Source organism: Mytilus californianus, unplaced genomic scaffold (genome assembly GCF_021869535.1).
Source record: "Mytilus californianus isolate M0D057914Y unplaced genomic scaffold, xbMytCali1.0.p SCAF_6, whole genome shotgun sequence".
In the NCBI taxonomy this organism is placed as follows: domain Eukaryota; kingdom Metazoa; phylum Mollusca; class Bivalvia; order Mytilida; family Mytilidae; genus Mytilus; species Mytilus californianus.
In genome coordinates, this window is record NW_026262712.1 from 118011254 (window position 1) to 118031808 (window position 20555).

The window sequence follows — 20555 nt, forward strand, 5'->3', positions numbered from 1 at the left end:
TCAAACCATAGAACCTAGTCAGAGGTAGTCAAACCATAGAACCTAGTCAGAGGTTATTTTTAATTATTTCTTTAACATGTTCTTGTCCTTTAGGGAATGTGGTGTGATGAAAACATGTCTGTTTTCTTTATTCACATTTTGTCTAGACTCAAAATCAAAGTTAGACATATATTTGGTAATGACTTACAAGTAACTATCATATACATGATATAAGGCAATATGTAATACAGGAAAAAATGTTGGCATCTCAATATTTTTAGTTTATTTTGTGTTGTTGGGTAACTGTCTCATTGTTGCATACCATGCATACTCGGCATCTTTCATTCATACCTACTCAATCATTGATATAAATTTGAACCAAAGTCTTACAAAGTTACAAATTATTGTAACATGAAAACTAGGTCGACTAGTTCAGACTAAATATGTCCATATGAAGTGACATCAGTCAGAAGTGTTACCTACATGTAATTTTCATGTCAAATATATTCCTTTTAATAAACCAGAATAAAAACATCCAATTATTCTGCATCTTGAAGTACCAGAGTTACAAATTTAGATGTCGACTTGATCCTAAGTTTGCTTAGCATGAAAAGAATATCTGCCAGCTGACTTATTTTTGCCTGGACACTGACCAACTCAAATACATTCACAGTGACGCTTACATACTACTAATCATTAACTATCAAGTACATATATATCTATCAATACTTTATTTCTTTTTACAAAGTTCAAGAAACATTAGCTGTCCCTCAACTCAGGCATTAAATATTTTTTTTATAAGTCATGTTGACAAACAAGCAACATATTCACATACTCTTACATGTACTTATTGTTTTGGTGAATGAAATATCAAAATGTTGAAAATTTTTAATTGTTATTTCTAATATTTCCAGTTTTATGCAAAAAAAATTTTAAAAATGTTGAAAGTGGTGAAATTTTGGGGAAAACAATGATAATACAATATTGAAATTGAAGATTTTTATCTCATATTTTGCAACTTATTTTAATACAGTAATATCAGAATTTATTGAAATGTTTTTCTTAATGCGAAAAATACTTACAGTACCACTTTCGCATCAATAAAACTTGCATTTGTAATATTAGCAGTAATTTTCCTTCATAAACTTTTTGGAATCGATCACATTAATTAGATTTAACATTTTTGCCAGAGATCAAGGATTCGCAATAATAAATGCATACACTTATTTCTGAATTTACAGTATATAAATAAGTATTGACAAAATTAACAAAAATCTTACAATCATATGTACATGTACATATTTGTGTTGGAGAAAAGGTTTTAATTCTTTAAGACACTTGAATTTAGCCCTATCATGACATGTCAATAAGTGTAAATTTTATCCAGCATTATTTTGTACAACAAGTTATTTTCATTCAGTTTTAATCTTTTCTGTTTAAATTCTTTAGTGTTATAATCTTGACTAGTCAGATTAATCCTTTTATATGAATATTGCTACAGTAGTTTAATAAAATGTCTGTCATGTTACGTCTTATAGAGAACTGATAATCTGCATTCTACTGAAATTCCTTATATGTTAAGAAACTTTTCCTTTTTTTCATTATATAATCTATTTGATGCATCTCTGTCTGAGTGAACTGGGTCCCCACCTCTTGCCATTGATTTTCCTTAAACCCTATATAAAGAAATGAACTGGGAAATATAAAATTGAGAATGGAAATGGGGAATGTGTCAAAGAGACAACAACCCCACCAAAGAGCAGAAAACAAATGGGTCTTCAGCTGGCCCCTAAATAAAAATGTGTACAAGTTCAATGAAAATGGACGTCACACTAAACTCCAAAACATATAAATGAACTAAAATTAAAAAACATACAAGACTAACAAAGGCCAGAGGCTCCTGACTTAGAACAGGTGCAAAAATGCGGGGTTAAACATGTTTTGTGAGATCTCAACTCTCCCCCTCTACCTCTAGCCAATGTAGAATAAAGAAACACAAGCAATAGGTACAGTAAGAAGTCTGAGTCCAATGTCAGAATAGGGAAAAAAAGAAACTAAGCAAATTGACAATGATACATAAATTAACAAAGGACTACTAGCAGTTACTGACATGCCAGCACCAGACCTCAATTAAACTGATTGAAAGATTATGTCTTCATCATATGAAAATCAAGCACAATCCCTCATGTTAGGGGTTTAGTATCTTACCATCATAAAATATATGAGAAGAACATAACCTGTACCATGCCAACAACTGGTTTTAGAATAAATGTGTTTATTTCCGATGCAAAGATGGTTCTTTTAAAAGAGTTGGTTAGCACTGCTTTTCAAAGACATTACTGATATAAATGTCATAAAAATCTGTCAAGAAATGTAGGCTTGAGACTTCTTACAAAGTCCATGCAATTTTCAATATATACATTTAAACTTATATTTTGAATGTCTGATTCTTCTACGCTTCCTGCTTCTCATTAAACAGGGGACAATAAAAAGATACACATTATAAACATGTAATTTACAACTATAAACTTGGAATAAAGAAGGAACAACACATTCCCATGAACACACTCTGATGTGTAAAACAAAAATTGGCTTGTTAAAATGGAGTATTTGTTTTGTATCTGCTGATATTTTCTGACCTTTTTTACATTTAATTTTAAACACTCCAACCTGAGCAAATATGGAGGACAAAGAGACACAAAAAAAACAAAATCCCTGATTCTTCAGGGATATAAACAGTTTTTAATGTAATTTCACATTTCAGATGATGAAGCTAATATCTTGAAGTCAACACGCTTGAATAACTTTTTTCCTATACACAAGTATCCTTTTTATCCAAAATAGTTTACACATTAATGCAAATAATCAATATTTGTATCAAATGTAACAATCCACTAATCATCTACATGTAGTTGTACCAAAAGAAAGGTGTATGACATGAAATGTATGTACATACATAAATATTAAATATAAATGGATGTGCATTTTGTTTAAGAACATTATTGCAGTAAAAATGGTTCAAATTTGGAGTTATGTCAGAAAGTAGAAAATATTCCATTGCATTGTCTTTGATGTTTTTTAAGCATCTAAAAAAATGTAAAATCATTGGTATTGATTGAATTTGAGTCTTTACTAACTGGAGAACACACAATCTGATTTACTTAAAGATGGTTATATTTGTATTTAAGATTTACATAAATTATGTAGAGACGGAGTATGAACCTGGTTCTCTGAACTGTCAACTGTTCTCAACATACTATTGTGTTCCAGTGACAGCCTAAATTTTCCTACTTTAATACATGTGGTCCGACCTTGCAGAACCTACCTATATGTAAAAGATTAACTGTAAATAGTTTCTCGTCAGGAACATGTATGTAATATTTCCCACTGGAAGCAAGCAAACAATCTTTTTAGATCCAGCAGACAATAATGTCTTAATTGTAGAAAATGCGTTTTTTAAATTTAGATAGATTAAGTACATATGTATGCTGCTAAAATTTAAAGTGAGCTTCCCAAATTTAAAATTTTAACTGATTATAAAATTTTACAATTGATTATTCTAGTTAGATTTCTTGTACAATCTATCATCAGAATATTATTAAATAGAACAGGGGTCAAATACTAAAATTCAGATGTTTATTCAATTAAGAATCTGATGATAATAACCACCTGCTTCCCTACTTCTAAGTGTTACCAGAGTTCCTTTTACTTTTCATCTCTTTTCTAACTTTTTGTCAGTGATGTCATACTTAATATCAGTAGGGATCAGATGTTCTGGTATACTTCACTTGTGCAGCTAATGGAGAGAGTGCAATGAATATAAGCTCCCACAGGGAGCTGAAAAAGTAGATGGTTGACTAGTTGGCCCTGAAAAACCTTATTAAAAAAAGGTGGCGATAAAACTTTCAGTCAGATGATCTTGTTTAAAAACATAATGTTCTTAAATAAAACATACATAGCTATAATATCAAAATAATTTATGGGACAGTAAATACTGGATTGAAGTGGGAGGTGGCTGGTCTAGGTCATAGTTACACAATGTAGCTGCAGAACTGCAGCTCTTATGGTCCATGTGATATTTTTTATTTGACAATTTGCAGTCAGGTATCAGGTCCGTTCACTCCCAAAACACGTTCACACTCTAACACGTTCACACACCACAAATTTGCACCTTATTTCTTATTCAAATACTGGTTGAATCATTAGATGTTTTTAAATATATTTATCAAAATACATAAATTTCATAAATAAAAATTTGAAAAATTTTATATGAAATTTTGTTTTGTTTTGTTTTGTGATTTGATAATTAATAATTAAATTTTAATGATGAAATTTTGTATAATTGAATTTGGTCTGTGTTTGAAAATCATGGTTGTTGTTATAACTAGCTTTGATGTAAATACTGCATGTAGTTAGCTGGGTATGAGTAAACTCAATAAAGATTTGATATCTTCTGCCTTTGGGTGCTATAAACAGTTTCGTATAAAAAACTAGGGGTTATTCCCCGACTAAAAATAACCATGGAGGGAAATCCCTTTTTATTCATATAATTGGTGAAAAAGTATCATGTTTTTTGTATTCAATTGTAAAAATTAGTTAATTAGCTTTCAAATTAAACAGGTTGAATGATTAAAATAATTTTAAAAAATTGATTAAATATTCATGTTTTGAGGGGAGACAACACTGTAAACATCCTGTTTTTTTGGCAGTGAAAATTGAAAACTTATTTGCAGCCACTGTAGCTCTTTTCGAAGCAGGAAACCGTACCCTGAAACAAGATTTTTATTAAAGGCCAGGTAAAAACCTATGAATTTCATACAGTTTTGATTATGGGAAATGTGTCTGTATCATGTTTACATGGGTATGCACATGACCTGATTTCAGGTTTTTTATGTTCAGATTAGGCAACTTTTTCCCCATTTTCTCTGGATAGAACTTTTTTACTATATTAAAAGTACAGTATATTTTTATTTCAATATAAACTAGAGAAAATTCTAATTCCAGTAATATCTAGTTTTATACAAGTATCTTTATTAACCATTCCACCACTAAGGGTCACTTAGGCATGGTCCCTTAAAATATGACGTCATAGAAAAAAACTGTTGATTGCACCCTTTCATTTTAATACAAATCTTAGATGAATAAACATTGCCTTAATCTTCATGACAATCTTTTATTCATGATTTATTTAGTCAAAATAATTAATAAAACACTAAAGGAAACCTGTTTACGTTTTAAGAATGTCCCTTTATTTTGAGGAAACATTAAAAAAAAAAACTTATTTATAGCAATACTTAAACTTGATTAAAAGTGTATTCAACACACAACCAATAAAAAGAGTGCCAATGTGAAAGGGGGCGATCGTGAATGGGAGCAAATAATTTTGGGTGAACAGACCCAGATATACATGTATATACTGGCAGTCCCTATACTGCCTAGACACATGAGTGAACCACCTCAAAGGCTGCTGAGGTAAGTAAAATTATACCTGTGGGTATATTTTAAATTACACATTCAGGATTATTCTGTATTCTTTGCCTCTTTGATTTATAAAATTACTATTGAAGGTTAATTAGGGCTCCTCTTACCAGCTTCTTTTAAGACTTCCATAAATGTTTCAAAACAACAATTGAGCAAAATAAAAATGTGCATTACTCAATAAAATCAATTAATTTTGCTTGAAATAAGTAAAAAGATTTCAAATACAGGATAAATCAATTCTTGTGTATCAATTCAAAACGTAAATTGAATTATAACTTACTGTTAATGTAAAATCATTTTCCTGCATGTGTGTGTTATTCCCATATAATAACAAACCAAATTTTCTTACAAAACGAAACTACTTATTATTGTCACATTGTAAAAACAAATTCAAATTTTTCTCTCCCAAAAACTAGGTGACATAATAAAAACATATTTTTTTACTCTTTATTAATATACTTGATAGCTCAATGTTAGATAAATTGTTGTAAATATGAGCTTATCCTTTGTTTCGTTTTGTTTAGGAATTTTAATTATATATTCACCATACGGAAGTTTACATGTTGCCAGGTGGCCTGTAAAAGAAGATCTGGGTAAAATTGAAAAGCTTCTGATAATCACTTGATTAAAATCGTCAATACACTAAAGAGGTAACTTGCCTAGCTTCAGTTCTACACATAATTTAGTTTCAGTAGAAACAGAAACATGCAGTTAATTTTAATTCCTTGAATTTGATGATTCTGAAAATGTGAAATCCAGGAAATAAGGGTACAAGTCAAATCGGCACCTGGTCAATTCGGCTCTTAAAGAAAAAGTCAAATCGGCACCTGGTCAAATCGGCATCTAGTCAAATCGGCACCTATTTAAAGTCATTTCGGCATTTGGTTATTCAACTGGCACCAAATATTAATTTTACCGTTTTCCTTCTTTTTTATTTGAGAATAGTTTTTCGGTTTTTATTATAGGATTAAAGATTTTTTTCTAGAGGTAGTTGATGTGTAAACTGGGGCGATTAACTCACACACTGACTTTTATGTAAAGTTTGTGAGTCAGCGACCCAGTTTACACATCAATAACCTCTAGAAAAATGTGTTTAATCCTTATAATTCTTAAAACAAACATTTGAATTTTTTCTTTAACAATTTTTGGTACATTGGCTACTGTTTTGTAACCATCAAATGCATAATTGACATTTCGTAACTTAGGAGTTTGCCGCCATGCATAATGTCTGTCTGAAATCCATTTATGTTCGATTAATTCAATAAAACATAAAATTAATTAACACCTACATCAAAAACTTCATTTCAATGAGATGTTATCCAAATTTGAAGGCTACAAGAAACTAACAGTTTATATATGTATTTAAAAAAAAAAAAAATTAAATCTCAATTTGCTTGAACTCTTTAATCCCATACATCTGCATGAATAGATCACAGTGAAGGTTACGAAAATAGTTTCGGCAACATGGTCTATCGAAGTGTAAACCAAGGGGGACAATGCTAACGGACCAATCAAATTCAAGTATTTTTAGACAAATATACGTCGATCAACACCTCAAGTGAAAATATTTTAAAAAAATATGGAAATTAACAGTCTTCAATACACCTTATCGCTATTTGTCCGCCATTGCTGGACATCACAAAAGTTCCAGTAAAATTTTTACGTCATAATAGAAAATATCTGACGCCACAATGGAAAAGTGATTGTTGTATGACGTCAATAGCTCAAGTGGGACAGATTCTCGGGTCAAGCGGGACAGATTTCAAAATAGCGATAAGGTGTATAGTCATGATACACAGTTAACTTGCTAAACATAATGTTAATTTTGTGTGCCGAAATGACTACCTCGGGTGCCGAATTAACAAGGTCCCGATTTGACTTGGTACCGAATTGACCAGGTGCCGATTTAACCAGGTGCCGAAGTGACTAGAATTCGGAAATAAATACTTAATGACTTTTAGACTTAGTCCCTGCTGGGACATAGTATATAATCAGTCCCAGGTCCCTGTAAAAATTCTGACTTCTGGGTTACAATTACCTTTGTTAACTGACCATCTTGTGCATCTACAGTACAGGTTGCACTGATTCTCATACACTCACTGTGTAAAATCTTGATGTCACCAAAATGTATCACCAGCAATTTCGCCCAAAAACATATATTTCCTGACCTGCATTTGCTTTTTTAATACAATTTTGCTTTTTTCTATTTTTTTTTTTTTTATAATTGCCATAATTACCTTTGAAGTGTGCCAGTTTGTGACTACGATAACATTTCTTGTGTTTCTTGTTATAAAATGACAGTTACATTCGTGATGAAGACAATTATTTGATTTGTACAATTTTATTTTAAAACCATGAATAATTTTATATGTTAAAATTATATATAATGCTGGATTTTTATCCCTAACAACAGGGACATATAATTATTATATTATGGCTTTACTAAAAAAACATAATTTATAATCTGCATAAAATCTTAAAAAAAATGTAAGATCATCAAATTTAGAAAGAAACCATCAAAATATCACATGTACAAGTGGAGTAATAATGTAACATAAAATATTGTCCCCCATGAAATATTGTCTGCCGGACATATAAAATATTGTCTGTGGACACTATTTCATAATGAAATACTTTCCAGGACAATATTTCATTATGAAATAGTGTCATTTTTTGTCCATGACAATATTTCACTATGAAATACTATTACAAAATAAAAATTGTACACAATAATAATAATAATAATAATAATAATAATCTTTATTTCAAGAGGGTATGCTCAATTAGTACAAACACTATTCTCCCTTGAGGCCCTCACACACCACTCACAATGCATCACACAATTTCTTCGTAACAAAGATAAACATAAGAAAACATAATCAACATTGATACATAATCATTTAATAATTCCTGGATTTTCAAGTAAAAACTTGAAGCAGTTTGTTTTAAAAGTATTTATGATTGACATGTGTCTTAGTGCTTCTGGTAGTTTATTCCATAAAGTTGGGCCAGAATATGAAAAAGATCTTCTTAATGTGTTTGTTCTTGCCTTTGGTATATTAAGTAATTGGGTAGTATTTGATCTAAGTTGCATTCCATTTTTATTTGTAACATAGGAGATTTTGTTAGACAAATATTCTGGGACAGATCCATATAAACATCTATGAACATATAAGGCCTTGTGGTAAATTACACGATCAGTAAATCGAAGCCATGATAACTTTTTAAACATTGTATTAGATGGGGTATCATAAGGAAGTTCAAGAATAATTCTAGCTGTTCGTTTTTGAAGTTTATCTAATCTTTGTATTTTGGTCACTGGTGTTTCCCCAAATTGTACAACAGTAATCCAAAATAGGGAGAATATAACCATTAAAGTATAACTTTCGTGTTTCCAGGGGGAGGGATTTCTTTATCCTAGACAAAAGATTTAGCCTGGTACTGATTTTTGTGCACAAAGTGTCAATTTGGGCTGTCCACTCAAGATTTTCATCAATAAAAACCCCTAGGAGCTTTTCGCCATTAACATCTCTAATGTGGGAGTTACCAACAGTCAAATTAAGAACATGGTCTGTTTTTGCTAGTTTCTGTCTAGAACCAATAACCATAGATGTAGTTTTTGTTGGATTTATATACATCTTATTTCCCTTGCACCATTCTTCAATTCTGTCTAAATCATTTGTAATGCTGTCCAGGATGGTATTGAGACTACGACCTGTGCAGTGGATGGTAGTATCATCTGCATAGAGGTCTGCTTGAGATGAGGTTATATGAAGGGGCAAATCATTAATGAACAATAAAAATAAAAGGGGGCCCAATATGGAGCCCTGAGGTACTCCAGATTTTATTTCTAGTGCCCTTGACTTGATTGTCCCATTTTCAACTTGTTGGAATCTATGAGATAGATATGATTTAAACCAGTTACATGATAAATTTAAAATTTTGTATCACTGCAGTTTTTTAAGAAGGATAATGTGATCTACCAGATCAAATGCTTTTTTAAAATCTAGGAAGATAATACCTATAATTTCTCCATCATCAATGGCTTTGAACCACTGATCAATAAGTTTTAGTAAAGCAGTGTGACAAGAGTGGTGGCTTCTAAATCCAGACTGACTTGCATGAAGGAGCTTATATTTTAATAGGTATCCGTATAGGTGTTTGCAGACATGCTTTTCAAAAATCTTTGAAAGAGTAGGCAAAATAGATATTGGTCTATAGTTGTCAACAGTATCTTTAGGACCCTTTTTATGACTTGGCATGACATGGGCATTTTTAAGCTCAGAAGGAAATATACCAGTAGTGATACTCCTATTTATAATATAAGCTATTGACGGTGAAATAACTTCTGATGATAGTTTGCATGCATGCAGCATGCACATTTTTAGATTTATAACTGAAATTATTCTATATATATCAAACTAATATTTATTTTAACATAAGCTAGTTTCAAATTTGCATAGATATTTTATAACTTGTTAATTATAGATTAAAGAATTGTCTAACATATAAAATTGAGAATGGAAATGGGGAATGTGTCAAAGAGACAACAACCCAACCATAGAACAGACAACAGCAGAAGGTCACTAACAGGTCTTCAATGCAGCGAGAAATTCTCGCACCCGGAGGCGTCCTTCAGCTGGCCCCTAAACAAATATATATACTAGTTCAGTGATAATGAACGCCATACTAAACTCCAAATTGTACACAGGAAACTAAAATTAAAAATAATACAAGACTAACAAAGGCTAGAGGCTCCTGACTTGGGACAGGCGCAAAAATGCGGCGGGGTTAAACATGTTTATGAGATCTCAACCCTCCCCCTATACCTCTAGCCAATGTAGAAAAGTAAACGCATAACAATACGCACATTAAAATTCAGTTCAAGAGAAGTCCGAGTCTGATGTCAGAAGATGTAACCAAAGAAAATAAACAAAATGACAATACTACATAAATAACAACAGACTACTAGCAGTTAACTGACATGCCAGCTCCAGACTTCAATTAAACTGATTGAAAGATTATGTCTTCATCATATGAATATCAGGCACAATCCTTCCAGTTAGGGGTTTAGTATCATACCATCATAACATATATGAGAAGAATATAACCCGTGTCATGCCAACAACTGGTTTTTAAATAAATGTGTTTAGTGCCGATGCAAAGACCCTATAAGTGAATCGATATTAACGCCAAAATATGCAATCTTTAATGACCTGACAACAGTATCGTAACTATATCCCTTCTTAATAAGTCTATTTAAAGGTTTTGTTAGCTTCAGAGGTGAATACTGACATTTTTGTGCTTTATAAAGAATATTTCCATAAAAAATTGGATGTGAAATACCTGAACGTATAAGAAGTCTGCATGTTGAGCTATATTTACGAATGATATCCTTATACCGATGATAAAATTTAGTAAATGTTTTGACTAGTTTGTGATATCGAAAACCCTGGTGTAATAATTTTTCAGTAATACATAAATTTCTCTCGTTGAAATCTAAAACATTGTTACATACACGAGCGAATCGTACAAGTTGAGATATATAAACACCGTAAGATGGTGACAAGGGAACGTCACCATCTAAAAATGGATAATTAACAATAGGAAATGAAAAATCATCTCTTTTATCATATATTTTAGTATTAAGCTTTCCATTAATGATATAGATATCAAGATCGAGGAAAGGGCAGTGGTCATTGTTAGTATTAGCTTTATTTAAAGTAAGTTCAACAGGATAAATTTCTTTAGTATACATACTGAAGTCGTCATTATTGAGAGCCAAAATATCATCCAAATATCTAAAAGTATTATTAAATTTGTTTATCAGATGTTGTTTCGATGGGTCTTTGCTGATTTTTGTCATAAATTGTAACTCATGTTCCATTGTAAGTACATTATACTGTATAAATATAAGTTATGTACTGACAATCACTTATTTATGTTTAAAATTGAAAGTACTAATAGTATTCGTAAATACTAGATTGACGAATCTTTTTGCGACAGTGTTTTGGAGGTACAGTAGTACAATGTAACTGGAATATTAATTTGTGTTTATTAGTTATCAGTCAAATAAAACACTTTAATGATATCATTATCCAACATGATATCTGTTGATAACCTCCCCTTCATGAGACAAAATTTCATGATAATCTGTCTATGAAATATTGTCTCAATGCACACAAAATATAACTTCCCTTTAACAGGACAAATTTCATAGTATTCATCTGTGAAATATTGCCTATATACAGACAAAATTTCACTATGGAAATTTGTCCTACTCTGGACAGTTTTTTATAGATTAGGACAATATTTCACGATACATAGTCATGGAGGACAATATTTTGCTTTACCATTATACCTTTATGTACACATCAGACAATACTGGTAACCAGAAATTTGGATACACCAAACCATGCAGGTACTTCATAACTGAGAAACAGGCAATATATTTCCTCAATTTTAGAATTCATTCATACATTTTTGTGTTATTCAAAATTATCAGTAAAAATGTGTTCTACAAGGATCACCTTTGCTAGGAGCCGTCTTAAGCTTGCAGTGAGGTGAGTGTTTTTTTGCTCTGTGTTGAAGGCCTCATTGTGACTTAGAGATGAAGAACAGCAATACAAGCACTGTTACTTTGCTTTTTGTGTGCATTTTGCTGTGCATGCACTGATTTTGTGTCCTGGATGGATACCACATATCCTTTGTTTTTCTATTATAATTATTGAAAATTAAGGCAGACAGTTAAAGGACATAGGTATTGGGAAAGTAAGCAATACCGTGTGCGGGATTTTCTCGCTGTGTTGCAGACCCTGTGGTGGCCTTGTAAGTTCCATAGCTCTTTTAATTAATATCCCCATCTCAAATTTTATTTATGATATTTCAAGCTCACATATTTTTCATACTCCTAATTTTTTCTTAAGAATTACGAATTTAATAGTACTAAATAAATTAGAGAACTGACATGTCAGCAAGGGCCCCACTGGTGTATTTGTTTGAGACACAGAAGTGACAGAATCAAATACTTTATATTGATGCAAAGGAAGCAATGCATGTTTGGGGGTTATCAATTTTTCTTGGAATTTGTGGTTCAAGCGGAATTGAAATTAAGTACCTCATGAAATACATATTTTCCTTTGAGATCTAATATATTTATCTAAAAATCATGACTTTTAAATCCCATGAACTAATGACATTTTCATAAACCACACAAAAGTTTCACAAAATTTATATATTTTTAACAAAAACTAAGTTTTTATCACAATTTGTTTTCCAATTTCACAAAAATCTTTTTTTGTCACTGGGAATTTATTTCATTGCCCTCCTACCTATACTTTTGAAGTATTTGCCTTAACAAAATCTTTTTCTCCAAATCGGTAATTTTTAAACTAAAAATAGTATTTTCCCAAAATAAATGAGCTGAAATTTCACCAAAATATATTATGCACAACAACAGTGCAAACTTTCATTAGAATCCTACATACACTATTGGATTTTTGGCGTTTACAAAAATTGTTGATGGACAGACAGTGATGCAGCTTGATACAGGGCCCTTATTATTTGTGAGAAAAATGTCTGATAAATTCAATTCCAAAGAAGAGTTGTTAAGTGGATTTCTTCTATGAGGTCCAGGTAGAGGTATGATTTCAAGATAGATAAGCCTATGGTAATTATATTTAACATTCAGTGAATACAAAAGGTGCAACTTACTTTATACATCATGAACACCCACATAGATTCTTCCCAAGATTTTTCAGATATTAAAGTATTTTAGAGAATAAGTTTCTTCTTACTTCTTTCTAAAGCCACAAAATCCACACCCAATGCATACTTACTTGAATACCATAGATGGGGATTTGATCATCCTTCAATTTGAAGTATGCAGAACAAGTTTCTGGAATAACTTCATTAGGTCAGTTTGTTAAGTTTATTATAATAAGTTGGGAAAGCCAAATATATAAAATATTTAGAAACTCAAAATCCCACAGGAATGAAGTAGAATAGCCAAAACCATGTAAGGCCAATTGTGTCAGTGAGTTGCAACCTCAGTTAAAGCACAATTACATAACTATTTTATTACCGGTATAAACTAGAAACTTACATACAATATTTTTCATCTAAATAAAGCTTAAATTGAGGCAATGGCTACTGGACAGATAAGGCAGATGGGAACTCATTAACTCTAAAGGATTCAATGATAGTCCACTACCAACAGGTCTATGACAACCTATAAGAGCAGAGGGGAGCACAGAACAAACAGAGAGTGCCTCTACTTTTGTCTAGCTAGGTCACTGCTTTGTCAAATGTTTCATTTAAATCAGAAAACGTATATCTCCCTCCGGAATTGAAAATCCTAGTATGTTGTTGAGCACATACAAGATTAATGTTTTTACTCTGAAATCACTTGGATTACCATTACCAAACTTTGGCTTACCATAACAAAACTTGGCAAGAACTATGCATACAAAGAATATTTTGATTATTCATATATATTTTCTTGCATAAATGAAATGTTGTTATTCATTTCCTTGTGTTATTGATTAAAATAAAAACCTGACTGTCTTGGAGCAGAGTACACTTATGGAGTGGACATGTTTGTTGTGCCATTAGGATACACAATCTTAAATATAAATTTATTTTTTATAATTGTTAAAATAACAGAATAAAAATAAAACTGAACTTTTTTTTGTATAATTAATCATTAACCATTTATTTAAGGTTGAAAGACTAATCAAGGGTGGAAAGATTAACTGCATTGCTAAATTATTACTGCATTCATTCTTTTCATATTACAAAACCCTTCTTTTTTTTTTGTCAATTAAATTTAGACAGTAAAATTGAGAATGGAAATGGGGAATGTGTCAAAGAGACAACAACCCAACCAAAGAGCAGAAAACAGCTCAAGGCCACCAATGGTTCTTCAACACAGCGAGAAAATCCCGCAGCCAGAGGCGGACTTCAGCTGGCCCCTAAACAAAAATGTGTACTAGTTCAGTGAAAACGGATTACACATTAAACTCCGAAACATATAAATGAACTAAAATTAAAAAAAAACATACAAGAGTAACAAAGGCCAGAGGCGCCTGACTTGGGACAGGTGCAAAAATGCGGGGTTAAACATGTTTTGTGAGATCTCAACCCTCCCCTATACCTCTAGCCAATGTAGAATAAACAAACACACAGCAATACACACAGTAAAACTCAGTTTAAAAGAAGTCTGAGTCTGATGTCAGAATAGGTAACAGAAGAAACTAAGCAAAATGACAATGATACATAAATTAACAAAGGACTACTAGCAGTTACTGACATGCCAGCTCCAGACCTCAATTAAACTGATTGAAAGATTATGTCTTCATCATATGAAAATTAAGCACAATTTCTCCCGTTAGCGGTTTAGTATCATACCATCATAAAATATATGAAAAGAACATAACCCGTATCATGCCAATATCTGGTTTACAATAAATGTGTTTATTTCCGATGCAAAGACCCTATGAGTGAATCAATATTAAACATTACATATGTATACATTACAGTTCATGCACTTTAAATGTGTGATATGGACTTAAACACATTGCTAATAATTACCAATAAAATATAAAAATAATTTAAAAATTATATTTCAGAGTTGTCAGACAGATGAAATGCAATGGGTAGTTTGTTTTCCACACAGAGTTCAGAATCCATTTTCCTAATTGGAAAATTAAATGGGAAACCCCCTGATGAAAGGCATTTTTTTAACCTCAGTCAAATATACTTAGATCAAGCTGATGGAAGGGGAGATAACTCTGATATTGATACTGTCAAGAATTGTAAAAATAAAGACAGTGATTCACAAATATTCAAACCATTACCAAAGAAGAAGAAATTATTTTGTCATCAAACATATGTTCAGTGGAAATCGAGTTTGGATTTAGATTTTTTAAAACATTTATTTACTTCACCAAAAAGAGTAATATATTTGGTGCAGATAAATGACTTCCCAGATTTCGTCAAGAATTTTAGAATAACTTTGCAGTCAAGTTCATACACATTATTTCAATTTATTGAGAATTTTTTAAAGATTTATCACATGGGAATGGATGTGCGATGGTTGGATAACATCAACTTAAAAAACGTGGATTGGAATATTAGAGAAAGGTGTCATATAGTAACAGAACAGCTGCAGTATTTAGTGACGGATTTCTTTACACCTCTTCAAAATGTCAACCCCTCCGATGGATATTGCATTATGGGTATGACATGGACAGACTTATATCCTGAAGAGAAGTATAACTTTGCTTTAGGAGAAGCTTCCTGTAAACATAAGTCAGGTGTATTTAGTTTTGGAAGATGTCCGCCATCAACATTTGACCCTAAAAATCCTAAAGATATAACTGAAATCACCTCTGAAATTTTGTGGAGATTATTGAAGGTAAATTTTCATACACATGTATCAATGTTATATAATACAAGCCTACACACATCATTCTATCATTAAAAATTGTAAATATATATATATATATCAATATAAGGGAAATGCATTCTGTGGATTAACAAAAATATATTTGTTTAAAATATCTCACTTATTAGTTTTACATATTTTTTATTCGTTTAAATAATCTGTTGTTTAATGTTTTCCTGATTAAAGATAGTTTAAACAATTTAGGGACATAAAAGACATTAATACAATTTTTCTTTTTTTTTATGGGGGGGGGGATGGAAAAGATCACTGTGTATAGATTGCAACCAGGATTATTTTAAATTTAAATTGTCAACCTTGCTTGTATTTTTTATAAAACAATTTAATTTATTTTAATAAGAAACATGAATATAATGTTTCATTAAATTTCCTTCTAAATTATAGATCTATTGTTTCATGTATTGCCTAAGTCATGTTTTTTCTAGGGCTTTTAATTTTAACCTGTTGTTTTTATACAGATTGAGAAAAAAAGGGATAAAGAATGAGTACTCACAAAACTATATATAATATACATATTCTATGTTAATGTGCATGTGAAATGCAGAAACTTGTCAGTGGTTGTATTTGTATACAATGTTATTGTTCACTAAAGAATATTGTACAGATTAAAGTTTACTCAGAACACATATTTGGTCTAACAAAGGGAATTTAGGGTATATCATCACTTTACACTATTATCTCTTGTTGAAGTCTGCATGCTAAACTGTAAATGTTTTGTGTTGGGTTGCTGTTTCATTGATTTATACACAAGCAAATATATCCTTTTGTGATAATCCATACCTCTTATATTAGTAATTAAATTGTAATTTGTATAGATTGCACTGTAGGACACAAAATAATAGAAAGAACAAATTCACTAATAGGAATAAATAATAATAAAAGTTCTACATACATTTGACAGAATGATCCAAAGCAAAGGAACATCACTTTTGTTGCAATTCTTCATCTCAAAGTCATTGTGAGGTCTATAGGTTGCATTTCTGTAAATATTGACAATGCAATTTCCCATAGGAACTCCTTTTACGGCTAAAACTGTACCACTTTTACTATGAAGTTTTGAAAAAAATCATATCCTAGAATGGAAAGTTCATATGCACTACTATTTTTTTAACACTAAATTTCTTAACCACCCCTACCATAACAGTAGGATTACCACAGATTTCAATATAAACAATATGCATATGTATATTTACTGGTAATTTACGTTCCCAAGCTATGTCTCTATGAGATGAAACATAGAGATCACCATTGGGATCCTGTTTGTAAACAAAATTAATTATTTATGAATATTCTATATCTCCCTAAAAGAGGCGTGGTTTGAGAAACAGCTGTATTTACAAAGTGCAACCTATACAAACCTTTATTGAAACAGAAAACTCTCAAAAAACACTTTTTCTCACATTTATACATATTTATCATATTTATAGCCTTATAGAAATCACTGCATATATTCTAAGTTTTCTTTTACTGTACATTTTATACCCCCTCCCCAGTTTCAGTTTTTTAAAGAATTTGAAAACAAGACTTTAATTATTGCCAGCTTACCCTATTTGCATGTTATCTGACATGAAATGCCTAGAATCTGTTTAAAACTGTTCTGATAACAAATTGAAAGCATTTCAGAATACTGTTACAGTAAATGTAATGTTTAGCAGTCAATTATTCCAACATTCAAGATTATATAAAGTACCCAATCCTGCCTCTGTCTCCAGTCCACATCTTACTGTATGCCTATTTGTCAATGAAAATTCACAATTTCTGCCTCAAATGGCCAGTTAAGAATTCTTGTCACAACAGTATCATCTCTAACCATATATCTGACATAATTTAGCTAATATATGAACTAGAAGTGTTAAAACAAAGCCATATTTGCAATAGTTGTATGTATGCAGATACAAGTCTGATGTATAAATTCACTTAAAATTTATAGAAATGACTGCTAACATCTGATTTTTGCATAACTTAATCCAAGCACAGTTATTGTTTTCTATATAAAGACCTTTAAAATCATAAAATCATATCATTTACAAGTTAAATTATTTGTTTTATGACCCAGGGGGTAGGCAATTTTCTCTGTTTTTTGCCCCTGGGGCCTCAAATTCCCTCAATTATTTTGCTGTTTCTAGCAATATGAAATATTTAGTACATATTCAGGATAGAACACACTAATGTATATTTTTTGAGATATTAAAGTAATTTCTAGCTTGTATTTTTTATGTCGCGGTGACAAAAAAAGCAGATTTAGGTGTTACGGTTTACTTTTGGGTTATCGACAGTACAAAAACACCCCACCAATAATATTCAGGAAGGATCTATGAGTTTCAATGACTGCGAAGAGTAAAAATAAGCACTTCTCAACAATTTAACTATCAATATGCATATATGATGAATTTATTTTGCATTCAGGGCTTTATGTAAACTATGCATACTGTAAACTGTGAATTTATGCTGAGTCATCATAGCTAAGGCCCAGGATTTTCTCAATCTTCATGAAATATTTATAAAACTTCATATTTGAGTTAATTTCATTAAAACCTGTGAGATAAACCAAATTTGGATAAATTCCGTATGTTCTCTTTTTTCACCCAATATAGGTTGCATTTCTGTAAATATTGACAATACAATTTCCCATAGGAACTCCTTTTACGACTAAAACTGTACCACTTTTACTATGAAGTTTTGAAAAAAATCATATCCTAGAATGGAAAGTTCATATGCACTACTATTTTTTTCTAAGGTCAAAATATAGGGCTGTGCGGCATATTTTCAACGTTTATATGCCCCGAACTTCTAAGAGTTTAAACTAACACTAAATTTCTTAACTACCCCTACCTTAACAGTAGGATTACCACAGATTTCAATATAAACAATATGCATATGTATATTTACTGGTGATTTACGTTCCCAAGTTATGTCTGTATGAGATGAAACATAGAGATCACCATTGGGATCCAGTTTGTAAACAAAATTAATTATCTATGAATATTCTATATCTCCCCAAAAGAGGTGTGGTTTGAGAAACAGCTGTATTTACAAAGTGCAACCTTTAATGGGGAACAAAAACTCACAGTTCACTGAAAATTCAAGGAACAGAATTATTAGAGAGATGTTGAAGAACACAAATAAATGGTCATATAAACCATTTATAGAGTACAATGGTAACAAAGAGTTTTTGAAGCAGTTTTATTTTCCCTAAATTCCTGGTAATATTTAATTGACATATAAAAATAAAAGTGCCCGATTATACTAAACTTAGCAACATGAGCAAGGTGGGTGGATTCACAGGAATTAAAGTATTATATATATAAAATACTAGAGTCTTCATAGACATCACAGAAGTGAAACAGGTGACAATGTTATTCCAGTGTAAAGTAACAACCTTCTGAAAACTGTTATTAAAAACAATAAAGCAATTAAAAACAGAATACTTAGGTTTGTCACTTTTGTTGGAAATAAATGATTCTTTGGAATTGGAAAATTATTCTCAAAATATTGAATGATTCTCTGAATTTGAAAATTTTCAGGTTTCCAGTCATGAACTAGGACATCTGTTTGGACTTGAACATTGTGAGTTCTTTCTGTGTCACATGAATGAAAGCTTGTCAATGGTTGATGCAATGAACCAACCGTTGTTTTATTGTCCAGTCTGTTTACACAAAATTCAACATGTATGTCAGTTCAGTGTAGCTGAGAGATACCAGAAGTTAGAAAATTTTATAACAGATATACATCAACAATTTCCTTCAGAGAAGTGGTCACAGAGTCTCAAATTTCTTAAGAAATGTAGAGAATTTTTATCAAATGAAGAAATTGTTCAATAAATGTATAACAGAGATCCAACTTATTTTTAAATTGTTTGTCATAATGAAGGATAAACAATTATACAACTATTGTTGACATCCTACACAATTAAGTATATGAAACATATAAAGAAAAAAACAATTTAATTGTAGTTTAATATAGAAATATGGAAATGTGGTATTATTGCCAATGAGACAACTATTTACCAAAGTTCAAATGAATTGGATGTTATCATTTATATACAACAATACAGCTTTTAACAACGAGAAAAACTCATAACATGAAATCAGCTATAAAAGGCCCTGACACAAAAATATAAACAATTAAATTCAGAAAACTAACAGCCTAATAACAAAACAATTTAGGAAAAACAAATATGAGAAAACATGAACCAATGACATGTTAATAGTATTCTTTTCTGTGTTTTATGAATACAATACAATACAATATTTTTTTTGTCAATTAAAGATGTCCCAAAGGGAAGAAAATTTGTCTGAACTGGAAGGTCCTTGACTTGAGACAGGCAAAATATATGTTGTGGAGTTAACCTAGTTTTGTCTTGGCATGATAAATTCGAAAATAGCAAGACTTAGTTGCGTTGTTTCTGTCTGCAGCAGCATTAGAAATGTATCAATATAAAAGTAAGAAGATATGGTATATACCGATTTCCAATGAGAAAGCTTCCCACCAGATACCAAATGATCTTAAAGTTGGAAAATATAGTTCACTGTACAGCCTTCTTCTATGAGCAAAACCATGCTGCTTAGCAAGCTATCAAAGGCCCATTCTTGACTTATATAAATAATCAAAACACTTAAACTAATTGCCT

At 31.1% G+C, this 20555-nt stretch overlaps 2 protein-coding genes across 4 annotated transcripts in view; one reads left to right on the forward strand and one right to left on the reverse strand.

Moving 5' to 3' along the window:
- LOC127704178 (kinesin-like protein KIF6) overlaps positions 1 to 5784 on the reverse strand; it is a 72539-nt gene extending 66755 nt beyond the window's left edge. Inside the window, exon 1 of the mRNA XM_052208073.1 lies at positions 5741 to 5784. The gene's annotated coding sequence lies outside the window, so the exon portion shown is untranslated. The remainder of the gene's footprint in view (positions 1 to 5740) is intronic.
- Positions 5785 to 6009: 225 nt separating this feature from the next.
- On the forward strand, positions 6010 to 19765 carry LOC127704186 (archaemetzincin-2-like). 3 transcript variants are annotated; one of them, XM_052208122.1, is made up of 4 exons: positions 6016 to 6110; positions 11985 to 12023; positions 15090 to 15877; positions 19450 to 19765. In XM_052208122.1, the coding sequence occupies exons 3-4, from the start codon at positions 15113 to 15115 to the stop codon at positions 19744 to 19746; spliced, it is 1062 nt and encodes a 353-aa protein (XP_052064082.1). In that variant the 5' UTR covers positions 6016 to 6110; positions 11985 to 12023; positions 15090 to 15112; the 3' UTR covers positions 19747 to 19765. The 3 variants fall into 3 exon arrangements, with proteins under 3 accessions (XP_052064083.1, XP_052064084.1, XP_052064082.1); XM_052208123.1 differs by lacking the exon at positions 11985 to 12023 and having other exon boundaries at positions 6010 to 6110; XM_052208124.1 differs by lacking the exon at positions 11985 to 12023 and having other exon boundaries at positions 6010 to 6053.
- The last annotated feature ends 790 nt before the right edge of the window (positions 19766 to 20555 follow it).

What these genes read in the sequence shown, in the direction of transcription:
- LOC127704186 (XM_052208123.1), top strand. Translation starts at nt 15,113, where the DNA reads ATGGGTAGTTTGTTTTCCACACAGAGTTCAGAATCCATTTTCCTAATT. An exon ending in TTTTGTGGAGATTATTGAAG is followed by an intron (nt 15,878 to 19,449) that starts GTAAATTTTCAT and finishes GAAAATTTTCAG; the next exon opens with GTTTCCAGTCATGAACTAGG.